Source organism: Oculina patagonica, chromosome 12 (assembly GCF_052425735.1).
Source record: "Oculina patagonica isolate OP01 chromosome 12, crgOcupat, whole genome shotgun sequence".
Taxonomy (NCBI): Eukaryota; Metazoa; Cnidaria; class Anthozoa; order Scleractinia; family Oculinidae; genus Oculina; species Oculina patagonica.
The window spans coordinates 3,531,788-3,550,064 of record NC_135769.1 but is presented as its reverse complement, the minus strand read 5'-3'; the positions used below and the strand labels follow the sequence as shown (position 1 = coordinate 3,550,064).

The 18,277-nt window shown below is 37.7% G+C and overlaps 1 protein-coding gene across 1 annotated transcript in view; it reads left to right on the top strand.

Annotated features, from left to right (window-relative positions):
• Positions 1 to 982: 982 nt before the first annotated feature.
• LOC144631694 (doublecortin domain-containing protein 1-like) overlaps positions 983 to 18,277 on the top strand; it is a 38,273-nt gene continuing 20,978 nt past the window's right edge. Inside the window, exons 1-17 of the mRNA XM_078490194.1 lie at positions 983 to 1,385; positions 2,687 to 2,926; positions 4,138 to 4,187; positions 4,292 to 4,422; positions 5,246 to 5,408; positions 5,490 to 5,689; positions 5,839 to 5,932; positions 6,442 to 6,611; positions 8,786 to 8,872; positions 9,681 to 9,860; positions 10,368 to 10,647; positions 11,165 to 11,379; positions 12,262 to 12,405; positions 13,111 to 13,229; positions 13,951 to 14,322; positions 15,019 to 15,142; positions 16,096 to 16,180. Of these exons, the coding sequence (XP_078346320.1) occupies positions 1,243 to 1,385; positions 2,687 to 2,926; positions 4,138 to 4,187; positions 4,292 to 4,422; positions 5,246 to 5,408; positions 5,490 to 5,689; positions 5,839 to 5,932; positions 6,442 to 6,611; positions 8,786 to 8,872; positions 9,681 to 9,860; positions 10,368 to 10,647; positions 11,165 to 11,379; positions 12,262 to 12,405; positions 13,111 to 13,229; positions 13,951 to 14,322; positions 15,019 to 15,142; positions 16,096 to 16,180 (2,797 nt within the window). The 5' untranslated portion in view covers positions 983 to 1,242. The remainder of the gene's footprint in view (positions 1,386 to 2,686; positions 2,927 to 4,137; positions 4,188 to 4,291; positions 4,423 to 5,245; positions 5,409 to 5,489; positions 5,690 to 5,838; positions 5,933 to 6,441; positions 6,612 to 8,785; positions 8,873 to 9,680; positions 9,861 to 10,367; positions 10,648 to 11,164; positions 11,380 to 12,261; positions 12,406 to 13,110; positions 13,230 to 13,950; positions 14,323 to 15,018; positions 15,143 to 16,095; positions 16,181 to 18,277) is intronic.

Here is an 18,277-nt window from a genome sequence, read left to right as displayed (position 1 = left end):
GATTCTAGTGGTACCTTTTTGCAATAAGTAAAGAGAGGTAATATGCGCTCTCTCGAAGCAAAGACAGCTCACTGTCGACAATGTACAAGAAAAACAGAGCAGAACCATCAGCAGTCCACGATCCCGGCGCATCGATTATTCTGACACTCGAACGCGCGCATTGTTACGAAATATTGTCATGACCGCCTTCAAATCAGCAATGAAGTCTAGCTACGTGTCTTAATTGATGTGGCTAAAGACCCTGGCTGTCTATATAAAAGCAAGCACAGCATTATCTGTACGTCGCACAACGAACCGAGTTCAGCAGGGCAGCAATAGCCGACGCATAAAATGCAAATTGTTTGACTTCCACCTTCATAGGACTTAATGATGTCCTCCGGCAAACTTCCTTTAGACAGCAAAATAAAAAGCAAGATCACTTTTGTTCTAGGAAACAGCCCACGCAACGGTAATTCAAATACAGTAATGTTCGGTAGGTAAAGAGAGTTGGAGACTGGGGTAAACTAGCCAAAGGTAAAATCATCGAGGGAGGGGAAGGGATATGAAATGAGATATCAGTAAAAACAACATCATTTGCGGAGGAATCGACTCAGAAATCCCGCGAAACGTCTTCGGGCGAATGGTTCATCGAGCGAAACGACCTGATACCGGTATAAGGACGGAGATATGAATTTAAAAAAAAAAAACATTTGCGGAGGGGACGGCTGTTCACGGGCTAGAACACATAATGTTTTTTTCTGTAAAATATTTTTTTTAGGTTCCCACTTCCATAGCGGTTATGATTTTATCTAAAATGGCCACTATGTGGTCGGGAAATTTTTGCAAAGCCAACAGCCCGTAGCCTGCCTTGCAGACGAACAAAACCCCGATATAACCGCGGGGGTTTTGTTCGTCTGCAACCCGCCGCAGGCTAACGGCCCGCAGCGCAGCCCTTCCCGCCAAAATCAATTGTCAGCGGCGTTGCAAAAAAAAATTGACGTCATTCATAGCAACGCGCCGCCATTTTGGAAATGTAAATTTAGGAATTGATGTGTTTGTAAACTTATTGTACCGAAAAAGAGGCGGATTTTGCAGTTTGAGATTCAATAGTTTAATAAGCAGTTGATTAGAAAACTATCTGTTGATAGCAGGTTAGATTTGTTCAGCTGCAATGAACGTAATTCGGATAAAGTACAAAGTTTTAAGTTGACATATAAGCTTTGCCGTTACGTTTGCTTGCATTGAATCTCAACTGAAATCAAAATGGCTTCAAAGTCAAGATCGAGTAAGGGAAAAGCGTCTGTGTATTTCCAAAGAGGGATGAGCGACGAAATAAGCTATGAAGACGTGCTGCTTGCTCAGTATATGGATGAAATCCAGAACGCTCCACCGGTTCGGAAAGAAAGGTACATGTATTTGTAAGACAAATAAAATCAGAGGATAATTGAGATAAAACTTGATATAAAGTTAGATTTTAAAATTCTTCCCTTCTCGTACAGATATAAGCTTACTGTGGTTATATGCTGTAGGTCATATTTATTTATTACAATATTGGTTTTCAGGTGAAATTTGTTTCAACCATTAGATGACACTCTCATAATCACTTTAAATAATTTTAGTAAATTTGGATTTACTGTTAATGAATTTAAATGAGGGTACCAGTGTTTATATCTTCGGGTTGAACAGATGAACCCATGCTGGAAACAAATTTAACTTGAAAATCAATTTGACCTACTCAACTATTTCTGTAAGGGTTTCATGTTCTCACCAGTGAATGGAGACATTTGAATATTACTTTTCCAAAATGAAATTTAGAAATTATTATAAAATAAGTTATTATAAGTTGTTGGAGGTGTGGTGGTCTAATGGTTAGTGCGCTGGACTCCAGATTGAGCAGTCCAGGTTCGAGCCTGTTCAGGATCATTATGTTTTGTTCTTGCCTTCTTGGGCAAGACACTTTACTCTCACAGTGTCTCTCTCCACCCAGGTGTATGAATAGGTACCATAGACATAATGCTGGGGTAACCCTGCCATGGACTAATATCCCATCCTGGGGGGAGTAGAAATACTCCTACTCGCTCAATGCTACAGAAACCAGGATAAGCTCCAGCTTGTATGGGCTGCTAGGTTCGACACAGACTTAACCTTTTTTCTTATAATAAGTTTACAGTGCAGAGCTGCCAGTCCATGTATAAGAACTGGAGATCTGGACATTTTCTAAAATGACCATAAATACACAAGGGGGATCTCTGTTGATTCCCTTTAAGTGCATAAATAGTGTAACAAGTTAAAGAACATAAAAAATTGCTATGATGAGGCACACATTAAGCCTCTTGGGGAAGTTGGTCATCTGTAGAGTGTGACAGAACTTTAACATTGAATTGATTGAAATGAAACTCTGGGCAGGTTCAAATTTGATGAGAGGAGTCAAGGGCTCTTGACAATTTTCTTGGTGAACATTCCCTCCATTATTTCCTTTGTCTGTATCCTTGTCTTTATAGTGATAAAAGGGCGGGAATCCCTGGACAGGATCCCTGGACACTGGCAAAAGGGCTCTAAGCAGCAATACAACAGGGGTCTGTGGTGTAAATTTTTGGGTTACCAGTCTCTGGCTATACCACGCTTCAGGCTCCTTAAGCAAGCACTATTATTTTATTATGTTAAACATTTGTAACTGCCACAAAATTGTGTTCCATGTATTTTAAAGGGAAGCGAGGTTGTCTCCATATGCCATTTCAACACACAAAAACAGCAATGCTCAGTTGAAGAGGCCCAAGTCTGCCATTTTGTCCAACAAAGGAAGGTCTAAGAGAAGCACTGATCCTCCAAACTTGGACAGCATGCCTCAAACTGTTATCGGCTGGGCTGACAAGACAGACTGGGCTACTGCTGAGCAACGTCCAAAGCAACGTACCCGTCCAGTGTCAGCCCCTGCAACAAGAAACAGGTAGGTTATTAAAATGGTGCAATTTTGTAACCCAACCCTCAAAGTTAAGACCATTTTAGTGGCCATGGTGACTAAAATTTTGGAACTGGCGACTAAATTGAACCTGAAGTCGAAAGAGGGAGCCAGCCCGGCACCTAAAATTGACAAGTTAGAATATTTGAAAGCATGAACTTTAAAATTTAGCAACTAAAATTTTTCTCTTGCCACCAAGCTTGAGCAGTCAGTGGCCAAATGGCCACTAAGGAAAATAACAAACTTGCCATGGAGGGTTGTAACCTTAGAAATTTTAAGCTCCTTCATTCATTCCTTTGCTGATTCCTTTCTTTCTTTTATAATACAGCCGGGGGAATAAGTGCCAGTTTTGGCAAATCTTCGTTGAAGCACTCGAAGAGTTTCCAAATAATTTCATCCAATCAAAAACTAGCACGAGCGGTCACAAGTACTCTGAAAGTAACTTCTGGGACAAAAACTGTGGGTTCAGTCACTTCTCAGAGAAGTGATGTTGCCATCAGCTGGCACTTGTTCCCCAACTGTATTACCTTATTACATGAAATTTTCGCAACACGTTAATTTCGCGATTTTGCGAAAATTTTGTATTTTGAATCACTTTAATTTCGTGTTTTTGAGTAAGACACAATTTACATTACCTTTAAAAACGACTTCATTAATGAAAGAAAAAACGTCAAAATTAACAAAAAAGCAAGGATGGGACTAAATTTCGGCAATAGCGACAACAGAGCAGTTAATGTCTACAAGTAGGTTATGCTTGTACGTACATGAGTTATTCTTGAGTCAATTGATGACAACATCCATTTACATTGATAATTGCTTCCTACAGTGGCACTAAACTTATTTTTTCTTAATTATTGACATAATGTGAGTCACTTAATTTTCGCGTCATGTTATGTTCGTGACACTTATTGTTCGCGTCGTTTTTTGGAAACGCGCGCGAAATTATTAATTTTAAAGTGTCGCGAAAATTTCATGTAATAAGGTAGTTCATTGGTTGGTTGGTTTGCCCCTTTGTTCCTTCCTTCTTTCCTTTTAACTCCCTCCCTCCCTTCCTTGTTTGCTTGCTTGCTTGCTATATTCATTCATCCATTTGTTCATTAATTCCTTTAGCTTGTTCGTTCATTTGTTCAACTAGCTGTATGAAAATATAATTTGAAATGGCAACAGTACTAAGTGCTTCTACTTTTGTCTTGATTCAGATCAGGCTCATTTAGTTCTGGAACTTCATCATTTTCCCGAAACACATCAGGTAACCCATGCCTAATTATTTATGATTATTTCTACAGGATAATCAAAATAGATTCCTGCAGCATACGGTACAGTACCACCTATAATACTTTTAATTTTCTTTAGTTTCTAGCACTGCAAGTAGAAAGAAAAGTGAGCCATTGTACAAGAAAAAGCCCTCACTCATTTGCGTCAGGGCATTTCAGAATGGAAACAGAGATAATTATGCAAGAATCACAGTTCCAGATCTTCAACAGGTACATTATCCAAGCTTAATGTCAAAAGAATAATTAACCTACTGAAGGAAATACGTTTTAAATCCTTTCAAATGAAAAATACATTTCCACTTTAGTAAAAAATCTTGCAAGCTGATTTGTGTAAACCCACAGCATAACATCAGCCACATGTAGATGTTGGGGTTTAAATTTATCTTTGGCCAAAACACAAACATTTAAAATTTTTCAAACCAATTTGATTTTTATTTTTCATTGTCTCATATTCATTATCATAATCTAAAACAAAGAGAAGTAAAAATCAAACTGGTTTGAAAAAAATTAAACCAACTAGGAAAAAATTAAACCACAACATAGACCCTGTACATGTACAATTAGAGCAGTTTTTTTAGCTTCTTGCTTACTGCTTATGCTAAGCACGGTTACATACTGCATTTTATAAATAAGTTTTTACATGTACTTCTTTGTTTTCTGTTTTTGAATATTCACCTGTTGTCTATTTAAAACTTGAATTGAATGGAAGCTAACAAGAGAAACGTTAACAAGAAAACCAATCAGTTTATTTAGCTTCCTAGCTCACCTCTTAATTTTACTCAGTACAGATAGAATTAGTTTAATGTCCAATTCAAGATTGTAAAATTAATTATTTATAGCAAAATAAGCTTATAAAAAAGAAACAATTTTAATCTTAGGTTGTTTGATTATCAGTACCATGGTAGTACCTTTAGTCTAGAAATAATTACAAATAATAATTTGTTGTTATTGTTTTTTTTTTACAGCTGAACATTGTATAAATGTAGACGTGAGGTGAAATGATGAATACATATGTATACTTTCTTTTCCACAGCTTCTTGATACCTGCACTGACAAACTGGGACTAGTGTCTGCGGCAAGGAAGCTCTTCCTATCTGATGGCACTCTGGTAACACATCCCAGACAGCTTCCAAGAGATGTAGATGTGTATGTTTCATGTGGGGAAGCTTTTCGAGATCCTTTTGCTGCTATAAGAGGTATTGATTGAGTGGTCAGTAAATAAGTGGTTAAAAATCCTTGTGCTTACAGCCGGTCTTGGGTTTTGCTCTTTGTAATAGACAGAGAAGAGCTGCGCAGATCTGCCTCTTGGACCCTTAGTGGGATTGTTCTTCCCGAGGATCGCTCCAGAGGTCGCACAAAACCGTCCCTCTCCAAGAGGATGCAGTCGTTGGTTGAGAGTCAAAAGAGAAGGATACTGGTGTTCAGGAATGGCGAGAGTTCTGAAGGAGTGGAGATAGTAGCTGGAAGATTTGATGAGGTACAGACTGAAATGTATGAGGATTTATAGGCTGGAAGATTTTATTATTGTTTTGCAAAATGGATCAGACTTGCTATGTGAAGTAGAACACAGTAAAAGAATTTTAAATTGATTCGTGGCACTTACTAAATCCTGCCTTTCTTTGTTAGTTCTTGGATGATTGCACTAAGAAGTTAAACCTTGAGTCTGGAGCCAGATTACTGTTTGACTGGCAAGGAAAGGAAATCAAGAGCTTTTCTGAAGGTTGGTTATGTTATGTGCAGCTTACAGTTGAACCTTTCTATTACAGCTACCCTTAGGTATTATAATCTGGCAGTTGTAGACAAGAGATGGCCATGATAGGGAGGTTTCAATAAGAGTAAAGTGTAGTATGGATCAGCATAATGTGAGGACAAAGAATCCTTGCTGTTGTAGAGGGAGGTTTCCAGTTGTAAGGACGTCACCTGGTTGTAGGGAGGTCACCCTTAGAGGAGGCATGGGTTCGAATCCTGGACCCAGTGTCATATGTGGGTTGAGTAATATGTTGTTGGTTCTAAGTCCTTGCTCTGTGGGTTATTCTCTGGTCCCCCCCCCTCCACAAAAACGAACAAAAATGAAGGTATTTTTTTGGTGGTAGCTTGAAAGAGGCTGGGGTAACATAGCATGCATCTGTTAACTCATAATAAGGTGGGGTATGCTTGCTAGACAGTGTTTCATATTTTATCTTTTAATCCACTAATCAGTATCTTATTGATTGTCATCTTGACTTGTAGTTCCAGTATTGGACAGAATTCTGCAGCCATCAACCAGCGTCATATTAGGACCTGTTTGGGTGACTAGAGGAGGAGAGAGGTTCAGCCCTAAAGGAGCTTATCACTTCATTACCACACTGTTGTTGAGCACTAAGGACAGAATAAAGCAGAGCAAAGCTTACAAGCAACAGGTCAGTACAGTCAATCCCTGCTTACAGATGCCTGCTTACAGCAAGGCGCCCAAAAGTGTGACCACTTTTAATTTATTCACATTCTTTCGTGCAGATTTAATCCAATCAAATGCCGTGGATAGCTTGCAGTTGACTTTTGATTGGATTAAATCTGCACGAAAGAATGTGAATAAATTAAAAGTGGTCACACTTTTGGGCGCCTTGCTGTAATACAGATGGCCTGCTATTAATTTATGTGCGTGATAATAATTTTTTGTTATGCACTTTTGATCATCATTGTTTATGAAATAAATACAAATTAATATTGATTATTATTAATTAGCTATTTTGGACAATGGGTTTATGGGTTTGGTCCCTAGTTTATAAGTTTCCTTTTAAAAGTCAGTCTGTGTACACAATTGGGCACCTCGTTAATAATGCAGAAAATTACTGGTGTCCATTTCATCAAGGTTTACTATGCCTTTCAATAACATGTGAACTCTTAAACGTATTAACTAATTGACAATTGCATTTTTCACTGCTGTCAATCATAATTATGGCAACTGCCAACGAACCTTGAAAAACAGAAACATGAACGGATTGAAATCTACCAATCACAACTGACAGACGTGACCTTTTGAACCCATGGAAGTGAACTTCCGTTTCCTAAGAGATCTGCTTAGATGATTGACAGCAGTGAAAAATGTAGGCTCGATTTCCGCCGCCTCCTCGAGTCTGGTCTTTGTTCCTCCCCGAGAGAGACGGCTGGACGCGTGAGCGGCCTACCATGTCTGTGACGTAATTAAAAAATAGTAATTTATGTGTTCTCATATGTCATCGGAGGTGAATTCGTATATTTGCCGTTTATATTAAATTCGGTCTTTCGACCTTTTTTGCTTCCCATTTGTTTCTGAAAGGTACTATATGCTGTATTAATTGGAGGTATCATGTATGTGTTGATTTAAATAGAGCCGAAAGACTGGCCTAGCAAATTTCTAAAGGTCATAGGTCTGCGCTGCACGAATTTCTGTTTGAAGAGTTTAACACTTTTGGTTCTGTTTCGCTAGCGCGGTTTGTTTTGGCTCATTTCTATTTGCAAGATATGCTTTAAGCTTTTAAAGTGTTCACTCTGGAAGGAAAAGATCTGACAATTTTCACAAAAAATGTTGATTTAATACTTGCATTTAATTGATTCCTGGCCCTGAGCATTGTTTAATCAATACTGTTGCAAGATGTACATGTATTTTGTCTTATCGCAGATTTATCTCTGTCCGGTCTCGCCAGAGACTGTTCTATCTTTACTTCTAGAAAGACTAGAAAGTTGAAAGTTGGTTTCAGAGAGACATTCTGTGTTGTAAAGGATATGGTTCTTGCTTATATCGAGCGCTTTGTCTTTTGAGCTCAATGTTTGGGTTTTACCTCCTTTGTTCGTTCCGTTATGTTGGCACCACGTACAAGATCCGAATGTAGATTTGTAGATCAGCGACTTTCCTGACCCTGTTGGCTGACTACGAAGACATCCTGGCCGCTAACCTGCTTTTCTATCGCTTTTTGCTATAATAAACGTCTCTAAAATCCGTTGACGTGCCACATGCAACATTCGTCATTTTTGTCTGACAAGATTATTTATGCGGCCTGTTCGGCCTGACAAAAATCTGCAGGCGGAATTCTGATTGGCTAAGGCAAACAAAGGAGACCTCACGCGTCCAGCCGTGCTTTCGGGGGGAGGAGCGCGGGCTCATTTTCCCGAAAAGCGGCTGGAAATCGAGCCTATGAAAAATGCAACCATTGATTGAACAGAGTTTGTAATTAAAATATTTCCAGCAACTCTTGTGACTCTGTTTCTTGAATATCAACCCTCCAAGTTTATTTTTTTCCTTAGTGGCCATTTGGCCACTGACTGCTCAAGTTTGGTCGCCACTGAAAAATTTTAGTTGCTAAATTAAGCTCACGATTCAATCCTTCTTCTCAATTTTGGTCGCCAGTCTGGCGACTTCGGTTCCAATTTAGTCGCCAGCTCCAAAATTTTGGTCGCCATGGCGACTAAAATGGTCTTAACTTGGAGGGTTGAATATGTACTTAATGTAATTAGAACATGCGCAATTTTGGCTTATAAGTTATGGAAGGGTGTGAGAGTTCCAAATGTTTTTAGGGCAATAATAGAATGTTAATAGACAGTATGTTTTTCCATACAGCTTGAACAAAGTCTTAAAGGTGAGGAAGTTGTGTCCAAAGAGATAATGGCCATGAGTGAAGAAGAGATTGAAAATGAAATAAAAGAGGTGGGTTACTACGTACTCTGTTTATTATGCTGACTTTACCAAATGGTGACATGAAAAAAGTTAGTTAGCATTTAGCTTTCATATTCATTTTATTATCCACAGTTCAGAATTTGTTAAGCACAATATACATGTATCAGTACTTAAGATACTTCAACACCTCCCTACTTCATGTATAAACACCAGCTTCTAGAAACAAACATCTCCCTGCTACAGACATGCTTTAAAGACATCAGATAAAGTCTGAGTTCAAGCTGAATGACCGAACAGGCTGGAGCTTATTCCGGTTTCCATAGCATGAAGTGACTAGGGGTATTTCTACTCACCCCTGGATGGGATGCTAGCCCATCCCAAGCAGGGCCCCTCTGGATACCAGCCACTGTGCTGAATGGGCCACCCTTTATTAAAAAAAGGTTACACACAGCATTAAATATGCTGGTACCCATTTATTAACCTGGGTGAGAAGAGGCACTATATATGAGAGTAAAGTGTCTTGCCCAAGAACACAACACAGTGACCCCGGCCAGGGCTTGAATCGAATCGGGAACAGAGTCCAGTGCACTGCACCTACCACTTACAGACATCAGCAATGGGATTTTTTCTGTTAGGCTGGTGGATATTGGCTAGCTAGTCATAATATGTTGTAAAGGATACAGTGTTGTAGAATACTCTGATCACTGTAATATTTACATCACACCAACTAGCAGTTTTATTTCATTTTAAACTCAAAACTGTGTTTACCTTCCTTAAGATTATTCCATGTTTACTGGTTCTAAGGTACTAAATTCTATTGCATGACTTCTGATTAAAGGTTGACCAACACATCAGTGATCTGTCAAGTGTGATACCAACACTTAAGTCACATCTGAGCACGGTGGAATCTGCAACACATGATGAGGAGTCAGCGGGTTTGGAGAATTACAGATATCAGCACTTAACACATATTGCCCCAGAGAGCAGACTTTTAGGAAAGCAGGGACTCAAATTAAAGGTACCAGTGTTTGAATACATGTATGTTACAGACTAAAAATTAAAGTACACTGACTATTTATAATTATAATGTTACATGCAAATTTAGAAGTAGCAAATCTTAATAATGGATATAATAATTTTAACAATAATAATTATTGTCAATGAAGTAAATTGTGTTCTGTTAGGTGGCTTAAGATAGTTTACTACATAAAGTCTTACGACAGAGTTCTACAGGGTAAATGCCCTTAGATCAGCCATGCCCTGTTCATAAAATACATAATGTGGGCCCTCTGCTGTGGCGGACCATGTTACCTTTTTTCCAGTTTATTATGGACTATGACTTCTGAGAGCACCATGGTCAACAAATATTATTAAGCAAACTATTGAATTTTCCTCATACTGTAAGGCAATTGCTCTAATTATTAGACTAATCAGTTGACTTAAAAAATTGCAACTTTTTATGAAAATAATTGTCAACTAAAAATTTTTTAAGTACTATATCATCTTTTTTTTTATGTTCATGTAGGTGTATGAAAATGGTTCCTCTGATGACAAGGTTGTACTTTACTTCAATTTACATGAAGCTGAAAAAGGAATCCAGGGTGATAAATCACAGTTGATGCATCGTTTTCTTGATGCCTGCACCAGCTGTCAGAAGGTGACAGACAGCGGGGGTGGGCCTGCTGGAAGAAGGATTGCCAAGAGAGTGTTTACACGGGATGGGGAGGAAATTACAGATGTGCATGACTTGGTTTATGATCAAGATATATGGTTGTCTTACGGAGAGGACTTTAAACCACCTCATGGTAAATAGATTTAATACTTAATCCACTGTTACAGTACTTGGCAGTTATCATGTTATAAAATTGGAATAATGCAGTACATGTGTGACCAGAAAATGCCTTGTGTGACAGATCATGTACAATGTACCATTTCCATCTCTGATTGTTTGATTTCGGGAAACATCCACATCCACCCCAAGAGAGGTCTTTGGAAATTCTGGGGGGAGGGGGTGGGGTTAAAAAGTCACAGTGGGGAGGGTGGATATTTTCTGGAACAATGTAATATTCTATTAATTATGATCAAGTTTGCAGAAGCTTGTGAGGGTGAGAGGTGTTTGATAGTTTGTTGTGAAAATAGCATTAGCATCTGACTAAAATGTAAAAAATGCTTCTTTCATAAAATATTTTTTCTTATTAATTTTGGGATCATTACATTTTGTAGTGTTATCATCAGCAGTGTTTTCAGCAGTGTTTTTTTTTTGTAGTGTTGTCCTGAACAAATATTTACTTATCTTTCGATCTTTCCATCATTGCTTTTCAGTTGTTGTTCTTGAGCTGTGTTTAGACAAAGCTACATGCATGTCACTTTGGGGCGAGAAGGAAATGGTTCAAAGAGAAAGTTTTGCTGATGAAGGAAGTGGCAAAGAAAAAGCTTCCCTTTGGAGAGCAGTAAATGGTTTTCCTTCAGGCAGCAAGCGCCATCAGGTCACTTTACTTAACCCAGGCAGTGAACTCTCTCAAGCACAGAACCTTCAGGTGGGTGCAAAAATAAAAATACACAACTAATTCAACGGACTAGACTTATAACATCATCGACTGACAACAACTATTCACTTGACTCTGAAGATGACTTTCGCTCAGGTTGTCGAAACATCAGTCACCAACAACAGTTCTTTTCAGAACTATACTAAACTGGATGATCACGCTATATGACCTACTGATCCTGAAAAATTATTTGAAAGATCTTTGTAATGATCTTTGCTAAGATCTTTGTAATGCAGTGTACCATAGGTTGCTTGATCTGAGTGTGAACATATGATGAAAAAAATGTTCACTTTTGAAAAAAAATGTCTGTGACAGCTTTAGGTTCCTTTTGCAGTGGATACTGATAATAATACTTCTTAGTTTTGCTGGCTGTGGTAGGGGTGGCAAATAGTTCTTCACAAAATACACCTCTCACAGGGTCCTGTCAACTTAATTTTTCGGCGACACCTCCTCAGAGTCTCCAACATTTTCTTTTGCAATCCTAAGAAAGTCTCAGGCTTGCATTAAAAGGATAAAGTCTCGCAAAATCTCAAATTTTCCATTTGGCACCTCTTAAGGTGGCGGCAAACAAGGATACAATGTTGCGTCCGGATACATTGTTGAGGACACAAATGTTTTCCCGTTTGCCTGTAGTTGCAACATTTGTCGCAGAGACAAAATTTGTATCCAAGACAAAAAAATGTTTCTGATTTCTTTCAGAAACATTTTGTATCCACATCAGTGTTTCCCCGTTTGCTCGCCCAAGAAAACATCATTAACAACAATGTATCCTCGTTTGCCACCTCTTATAGTAGAGGCCTGCAATTATTTCAGCTCAGTTTATATTCAAAGATGTACTGACATGATATTGCTTTGTTTTTGTGTTGACACTAGGTTATGCGTGTGGATGAGAAGGGCTGTTTCCTGCAGTATAAAGAGAATAAGAACCTAGTACTTTATCCAGAACTTGCTGTTACAGAAAAGAAAAAGAAAAAGAAGTTGTGGCCTCCAGATGCACAAGAGTGGGTTATAACACAGGTATACAATTACTTAATCTTGTACCACTCTTAAAGTGTAATATGAAATGATTGATTGCAGCTTTGTCATAAGGAACCTCCAATGCCTTACATGTACCTGTGGGGGTAAGGGGGGTTCTTTGGGTAGAGGAAGAGGGAGGTTATGTGGGAACTCAAGGGATGTAAGGGGGGTGGTAGAGGAGGTGCTAGGTACAGTTATGTATGTGTTGTGGTTTAATTTTTTCTTTGGTTTAAAATTTTTCAAACCAGTTTGATTTTTATTTCCCTTTGTTCCAGATTATGTTAATGACATAAGACAATGAAAAATAAAAATCAAACTGGTTTGAAAAATTTTAAACCAAAGAAAAAATTAAACCACAACATATGCCTGGACAATATTATTTTGATTGCAGTGTATAGTAGAATCCCAATTTCTCAACCCTCCCAAGAACTCAGACCAAAAGTCATTGAATCCCTTCCCTCAGTTGCTCACTGCAATTTTACCCTGATTTTTCAAACTCCCAATTCTTTGAACCAACAGTTTTTATTTATTTCCCCTTCCCTTGAAAGTTCAAGAAATCTGGATTACGATGTAATTACTTCTCTCTCAAGTGGTAAACAGAAATTCCTTTAAATTTTTTGGTAATTTAAAAAAGTTGAAGAACTGCGCTTAAATTGGATTTTGAAATGAGTCAAATCTGTGATGTTTCAACAATGTTTGTTTCAGAGTGGTTTAATTCATAGTAAAGCTATGCCACAGCTAGTGCTGTCCAGAGCTGAGCATGCTGTCACTGTGAAGTATGCAGATGCATCAGTGGATGGGTACCCTGTGGTGATGGCAAAAAGGTACAGACTGACTTTGTTGCCCATCCTGTGGCCTTCAATCTATGGTAGTTTCCACCTTACAGCATATTAGCCAGAATCTGCAATTTTTTTTTTCTTAAAGCATTTAACTTCTATCTATCTATTTATTTATTCTTTGTCTTAACCCAAGGATATACATTATGTGTCATTCCAGGAAATATTCATGCATATATACCCCCCCCCCCCCTCCCACCATGCAAGGTTTTTTTTGGTTTGAGACCCCACACTTTTGGAAATTACATTTTAGTTTCATAAATGTGCATTCTTTTAAAATATATCACTTTTGAGACCCCCGTCCCCTCAGAATTTCCAATGACCTTTTGTTGGGTTAGTATTATAATAGTGTTATCTGGAACCAAACAATACAGTGGAATCCCGATTTCTTGAATATTCAGGGAAAGAGAAATGGTAAGTTTTAGAAATTAGTGAGGGGTAACATCGCAATGTTCGACTGAGTGAAGCATATCAAAAAGAGCAACTTTTTGAAGTTCAAATTACTAATAATGCTGGAATAGTACAAGATCCTGGGAACAAGATTATTGAGTTACCAGTCAGAATGTTTGAAGATCAATGGTGTAGGAATCAAGATTTCATTATATTATAGTGCTCACTGTCTTATTCCTAAGTACCAGATAATGATTTTTTTAATTTATCATTAATAAATTCTTTCAAGAATTAACTCCTTGGTTTGGGATACCTACAGGAATCCTAGTGATGCCAACCAGCAGTGGGGATTTAGCCCAACAGGACAGATCTACTCTCTCTCAAAACCAAGCCTTGTGCTCACGTATGTTGAAGATCATGATGTTACAGACATCACTTCTGATGAAAAGCCTTCACAGTCCACCTCACCAGAGAAGGACGTATCACATGGCTTGGAAAATCTCCATTTTATGGATGAGCCAGAACTTAGTGATCAGATTTCAGGGGGTGTTGGTCTACAGCCCAGTCCATCTCCGTCAGACAAAACCGAGGAGAGTACTGAGACTGGTCTTGCACTACTTAAAGATGAGTTCCTTGGTCAGAAATATTCTCTTGTGCTTCTACCAAAAAAGCATGGAGAAGGTGCTCAGAGGTTAGTTACAGGGTTAAAACTTACGCAGTGGCAATAACAAAGTGTCCAGGAACACTAAAAGTTGAAGTTTGATTGCCGAAGAGCGACTACGATTTGAGAAGTACGGAAAGAAATATAACAATAACAATAAAAGAAAAAAATTAGTGTAAGTTCTTTCCTTGGAGTACCTTTCTTTTCTTTACTTTCTATCCTCAACTTTACGGTTTAAAAAAATTCAAAGCCAATCGTGATCAAGTTTTTAGATCGCTCTGATATGTAGACTCCATTTGATTTTATTGACACATGACTCCAGACTTACCCAGAGTTCTATGTGATATGTTTTCAAACATGCATATCGGCAAAATCACTCAACACTGCTCAATATAATAGACTTTTCACCTGGGTTTACTCATTCAAGTAATAATGGTTTAATATTTTTGGTTAGTAGAGGAAATTTGAGGGCCACTTAATTTTGGCCTGGGTGACTAAGAATTCAGGGATAGTGACCCCAGTGCCAACCAGCACTGAAATTAATTTTTAGGCCTGTAGTTATGAATCTTATGGTAAGTTTGATTGCTGCTGCTCTCTTAAGTCCCGCCGTCTTTGTTTCTCGCTGAGGAGAGCAGGCTCACTTCCTTGACAGCAGCTGTAAAAAGTTTAACTTGTTACAAGAAAACATTAATCTTGATCAGTTTTGTTCATTTTGTTCTGTTACAGATGGGCCATCAAACAGGAAGACTTGAAGAACATTGGCCAATGGAAAAACTCCACTATTCCTAACCCAGAGTGGAACAAGAGAGCTTTGTCATGGCCAGTTAATGAAGATGGAACATGGAACATGGTACTGGAATAAATAAAGCCTCATGATCTCATCACACCGCTTTTTTACCCATTTTGTTATGATCATAAATTACATTGGTAAAAGTGAAAAACAGCTCCCAAAAAAATTTGTTTGCCAACTGTTGGCTGAGAGACAAGTAATTTTCCTGCAACCTTTGTTTCTCGTTGTGTGCTTAATGTACTCTTGTTCACCATTATTACTTGCAAACAAACCTTCTTCTCCAGGGCTTGGAAAAAAAGTGCCGTCCAGTTGTCCGGGACAAGTAGATTTTCCTGAAGGGCAAGAAACTTTTCACTCTCACTTGCCCAGTTGGCAAGGGCCCAAGTAAACTATGACAGGAATGTAACTGCCCAGGACAAGCAAAATTTGAGGGCTTTTCAGCCATAGGGCAAGCTAGAATTCAAGTTTCTTTTTTCAAGCCCTGTTCCCAAAAGAGTTTTAATAACTAAGTGCGCGAGGTCTAAAAATAGAATGCAAATGAATATAACCGCCACAAGGCTCAAAAAACATCAGCGTGTTCTGAGAGAAATAGAAGGAATCTAGGCGAAGTTTTCATTTTATAAAAGTGTTTTAGGAATACCGGCTGCGTTAGAAAGTGTTTTAGGAAAATTGTCTGCTATTTCGGTTTGTTTGTCTGAGTCTTGTCTGAGTTGTGACTTCACTTGCACGCTTCACTATTTAAGACATAAAAACTGCTTTCATCAACACAATACTAACAAAATACAGTTTATCGTTTTCCGACAATAATAGTTGTACATAATTTTCAGAGAATTATTTTCTGTCCAATGCTGTATTTATGTTTCTATAAAATAATAATAACTCTAAAGTGTTTACAAAAAGAACATTGAGGTCCATTTAACAACTTAAGATTGTTACAGCAACTTAAGATATTTTGTACATGTCTAGCTGATTGTTAATAAAATTAAGGTACATGTTATTTATCTGTCACTCAGGACTTTGAATGGCCCATGGAAGGATTTTTGCTGCCTTATGCTCCACCAGTCAAGAGATCCTCGCAGAAAAAGACTGTGACAACAGGTAATAATTAACAAGCTACAACTTGCAAAATAGTTGAGACACTTTCCCAGAAATTGTATTTTTCTCCAGAAAACATAAACAAATATTCTGACCACTCCCCCCTTCGATCAGAAGGGATTTGTTGAAGCTAAGGCATATAAAAAACCAGGATATATTGCTCCTCATCATTTCGGGGTCATATCGAGAGACTTGTTAAATAGCATGCAAATCAGGAAAAGCTACAAAATAAGCATAAAGTACAATAAACGACCTAAACAAACACCTTGGTGCAGATAGACTCAGTTTGCACATTTAGTGTTGGCTTACGCATGCGAATGTGTAGCAATCTTTTACAAAGTAATGAAATTTGCTGCTACTTTACACAATGACGTGAAATTGCTTGATGAAACATGCAGGCATTTCCCCCCTTCCTCCTTTCCCTTTCTGAAGGTTACCGATTGTCCTCCCTCTTGCCTGAACGGTTCAAAACGCACGAAGGCAACAAAGTTTAAAATGATAAAGAACACACATTTGTACTGGTACAAGTCTTTCAAGCACTAAAGCGGTGCTAATATTTACCGTAACCTAAAAGGATTAAGAATATAAAGTTGTACTGGTACAAGTCTTTCACACACTGAAGGGGCGCTAATATTTAACCTACTTAAGGCACTTTATTTCGTGACAATTGATTGTGCGACTCACGCTAAACACGAGTAAATAATCATTTTTTCGCGTTCTTCCAGACACACACTTTCCAGAATGTCTGGGACGCGGGGGCAATTGCACGTCTTCATGAATTTTCTTGATATTTCAGGATAAATTTAGCAAAATAGTCATAGTCTCATACAGACCTTTGATTAAAGTTAGCTTGTAGGTTTGAATGCAATGCAAAAATTCAGAGGAGTGGCATAAGGTATCATTGTAAAAATTTCCAAAATGACATTCTTAACCGAGAGTCTCTCAACTCTTTAATTTTTAGCCTTTGTAGTTACCGGTACTGTTATGTCTTTTTTGTAGTTCTTTTTTGTAACTGATAGTTTTGTTCTTTTAACAACTCAAAAAAATGACGCAAAGGAACACTATGACAGGCGTTAATGATCTTGACAGCTCATCATCAGTTCTGAATTGATTTTAGCTGCGTTTTCTTTTTGGAACAAAAATGTCATTAACTTGAGCTTAATGAATGTGTGAATCAGCATTGAACAGACAAAATGTTGCCTAACATATCAGAAGAAGACCATTTAGTAGAGAAATCCCTGTACTGTAGACAAATTTATTTTTTACAGCCAAACTTAAAGTTGAAAAAATTCTGCTCAATAAATATTTAAATTTTTAACTCTAAAAACCAGTCATGAACTACCGGTATATTGATTATTCTCAGGCTTATGTCATCATAAGTGTTATGTTTGGTCTCGTGGTGAATAAGACAACTTTTGAGCATTGTGATGAGTTAAATGTTGCAACTTTAATCAAATATCTTTAAACTTTGTACTCAAATTTATTTTTTTAATTAGTAAATCCTAATAAACTTCATCTCAAATGTATAATTAAAGGTTCAAACAATTTCAATTTTTATTCTAGTTTTTTATAACTTTTTTTAGTTAAAGACTTCAAATTTTTTTTTGTTAAATCGTAATCTTAGAAATAGCAGAAGATCTGTTAAATTCGCTTTGTGCACCTGCAGATAAGTGTTGTTTCATAAACTGTCATAAGATTGTTTGGTATAATGACTAAAAGACTTCAGCAAGCATAATAATGAATGCAAAATGTTGTTTTCAGTTAATTTACAAGTCTGTATTCAGCAGGTGCCCTGAGTTACAGTGTCAATTTAAGAGAGATGTTAATTATTCATCTCTGGGTGATTTTTGCATAAAACTTGATCTGCTTGTTTATAAACATTGTTTATGAAATTGGGTATATTTTTTGCGCAGAAGTAGGATATCAGAATTATAGAAACTGATTATTTGGTTGTATACGGTTGAGTATCCTTCAAGCCAGTACATTTCTGGGAAATCATTCCAACTTTTCTTTTAAGCAGTTACACTGTATGGTTGCTTCATTTACACGCATCTGATATGCGTAAGTACTATAGACACAGACTTAAAGATTACCAAAACT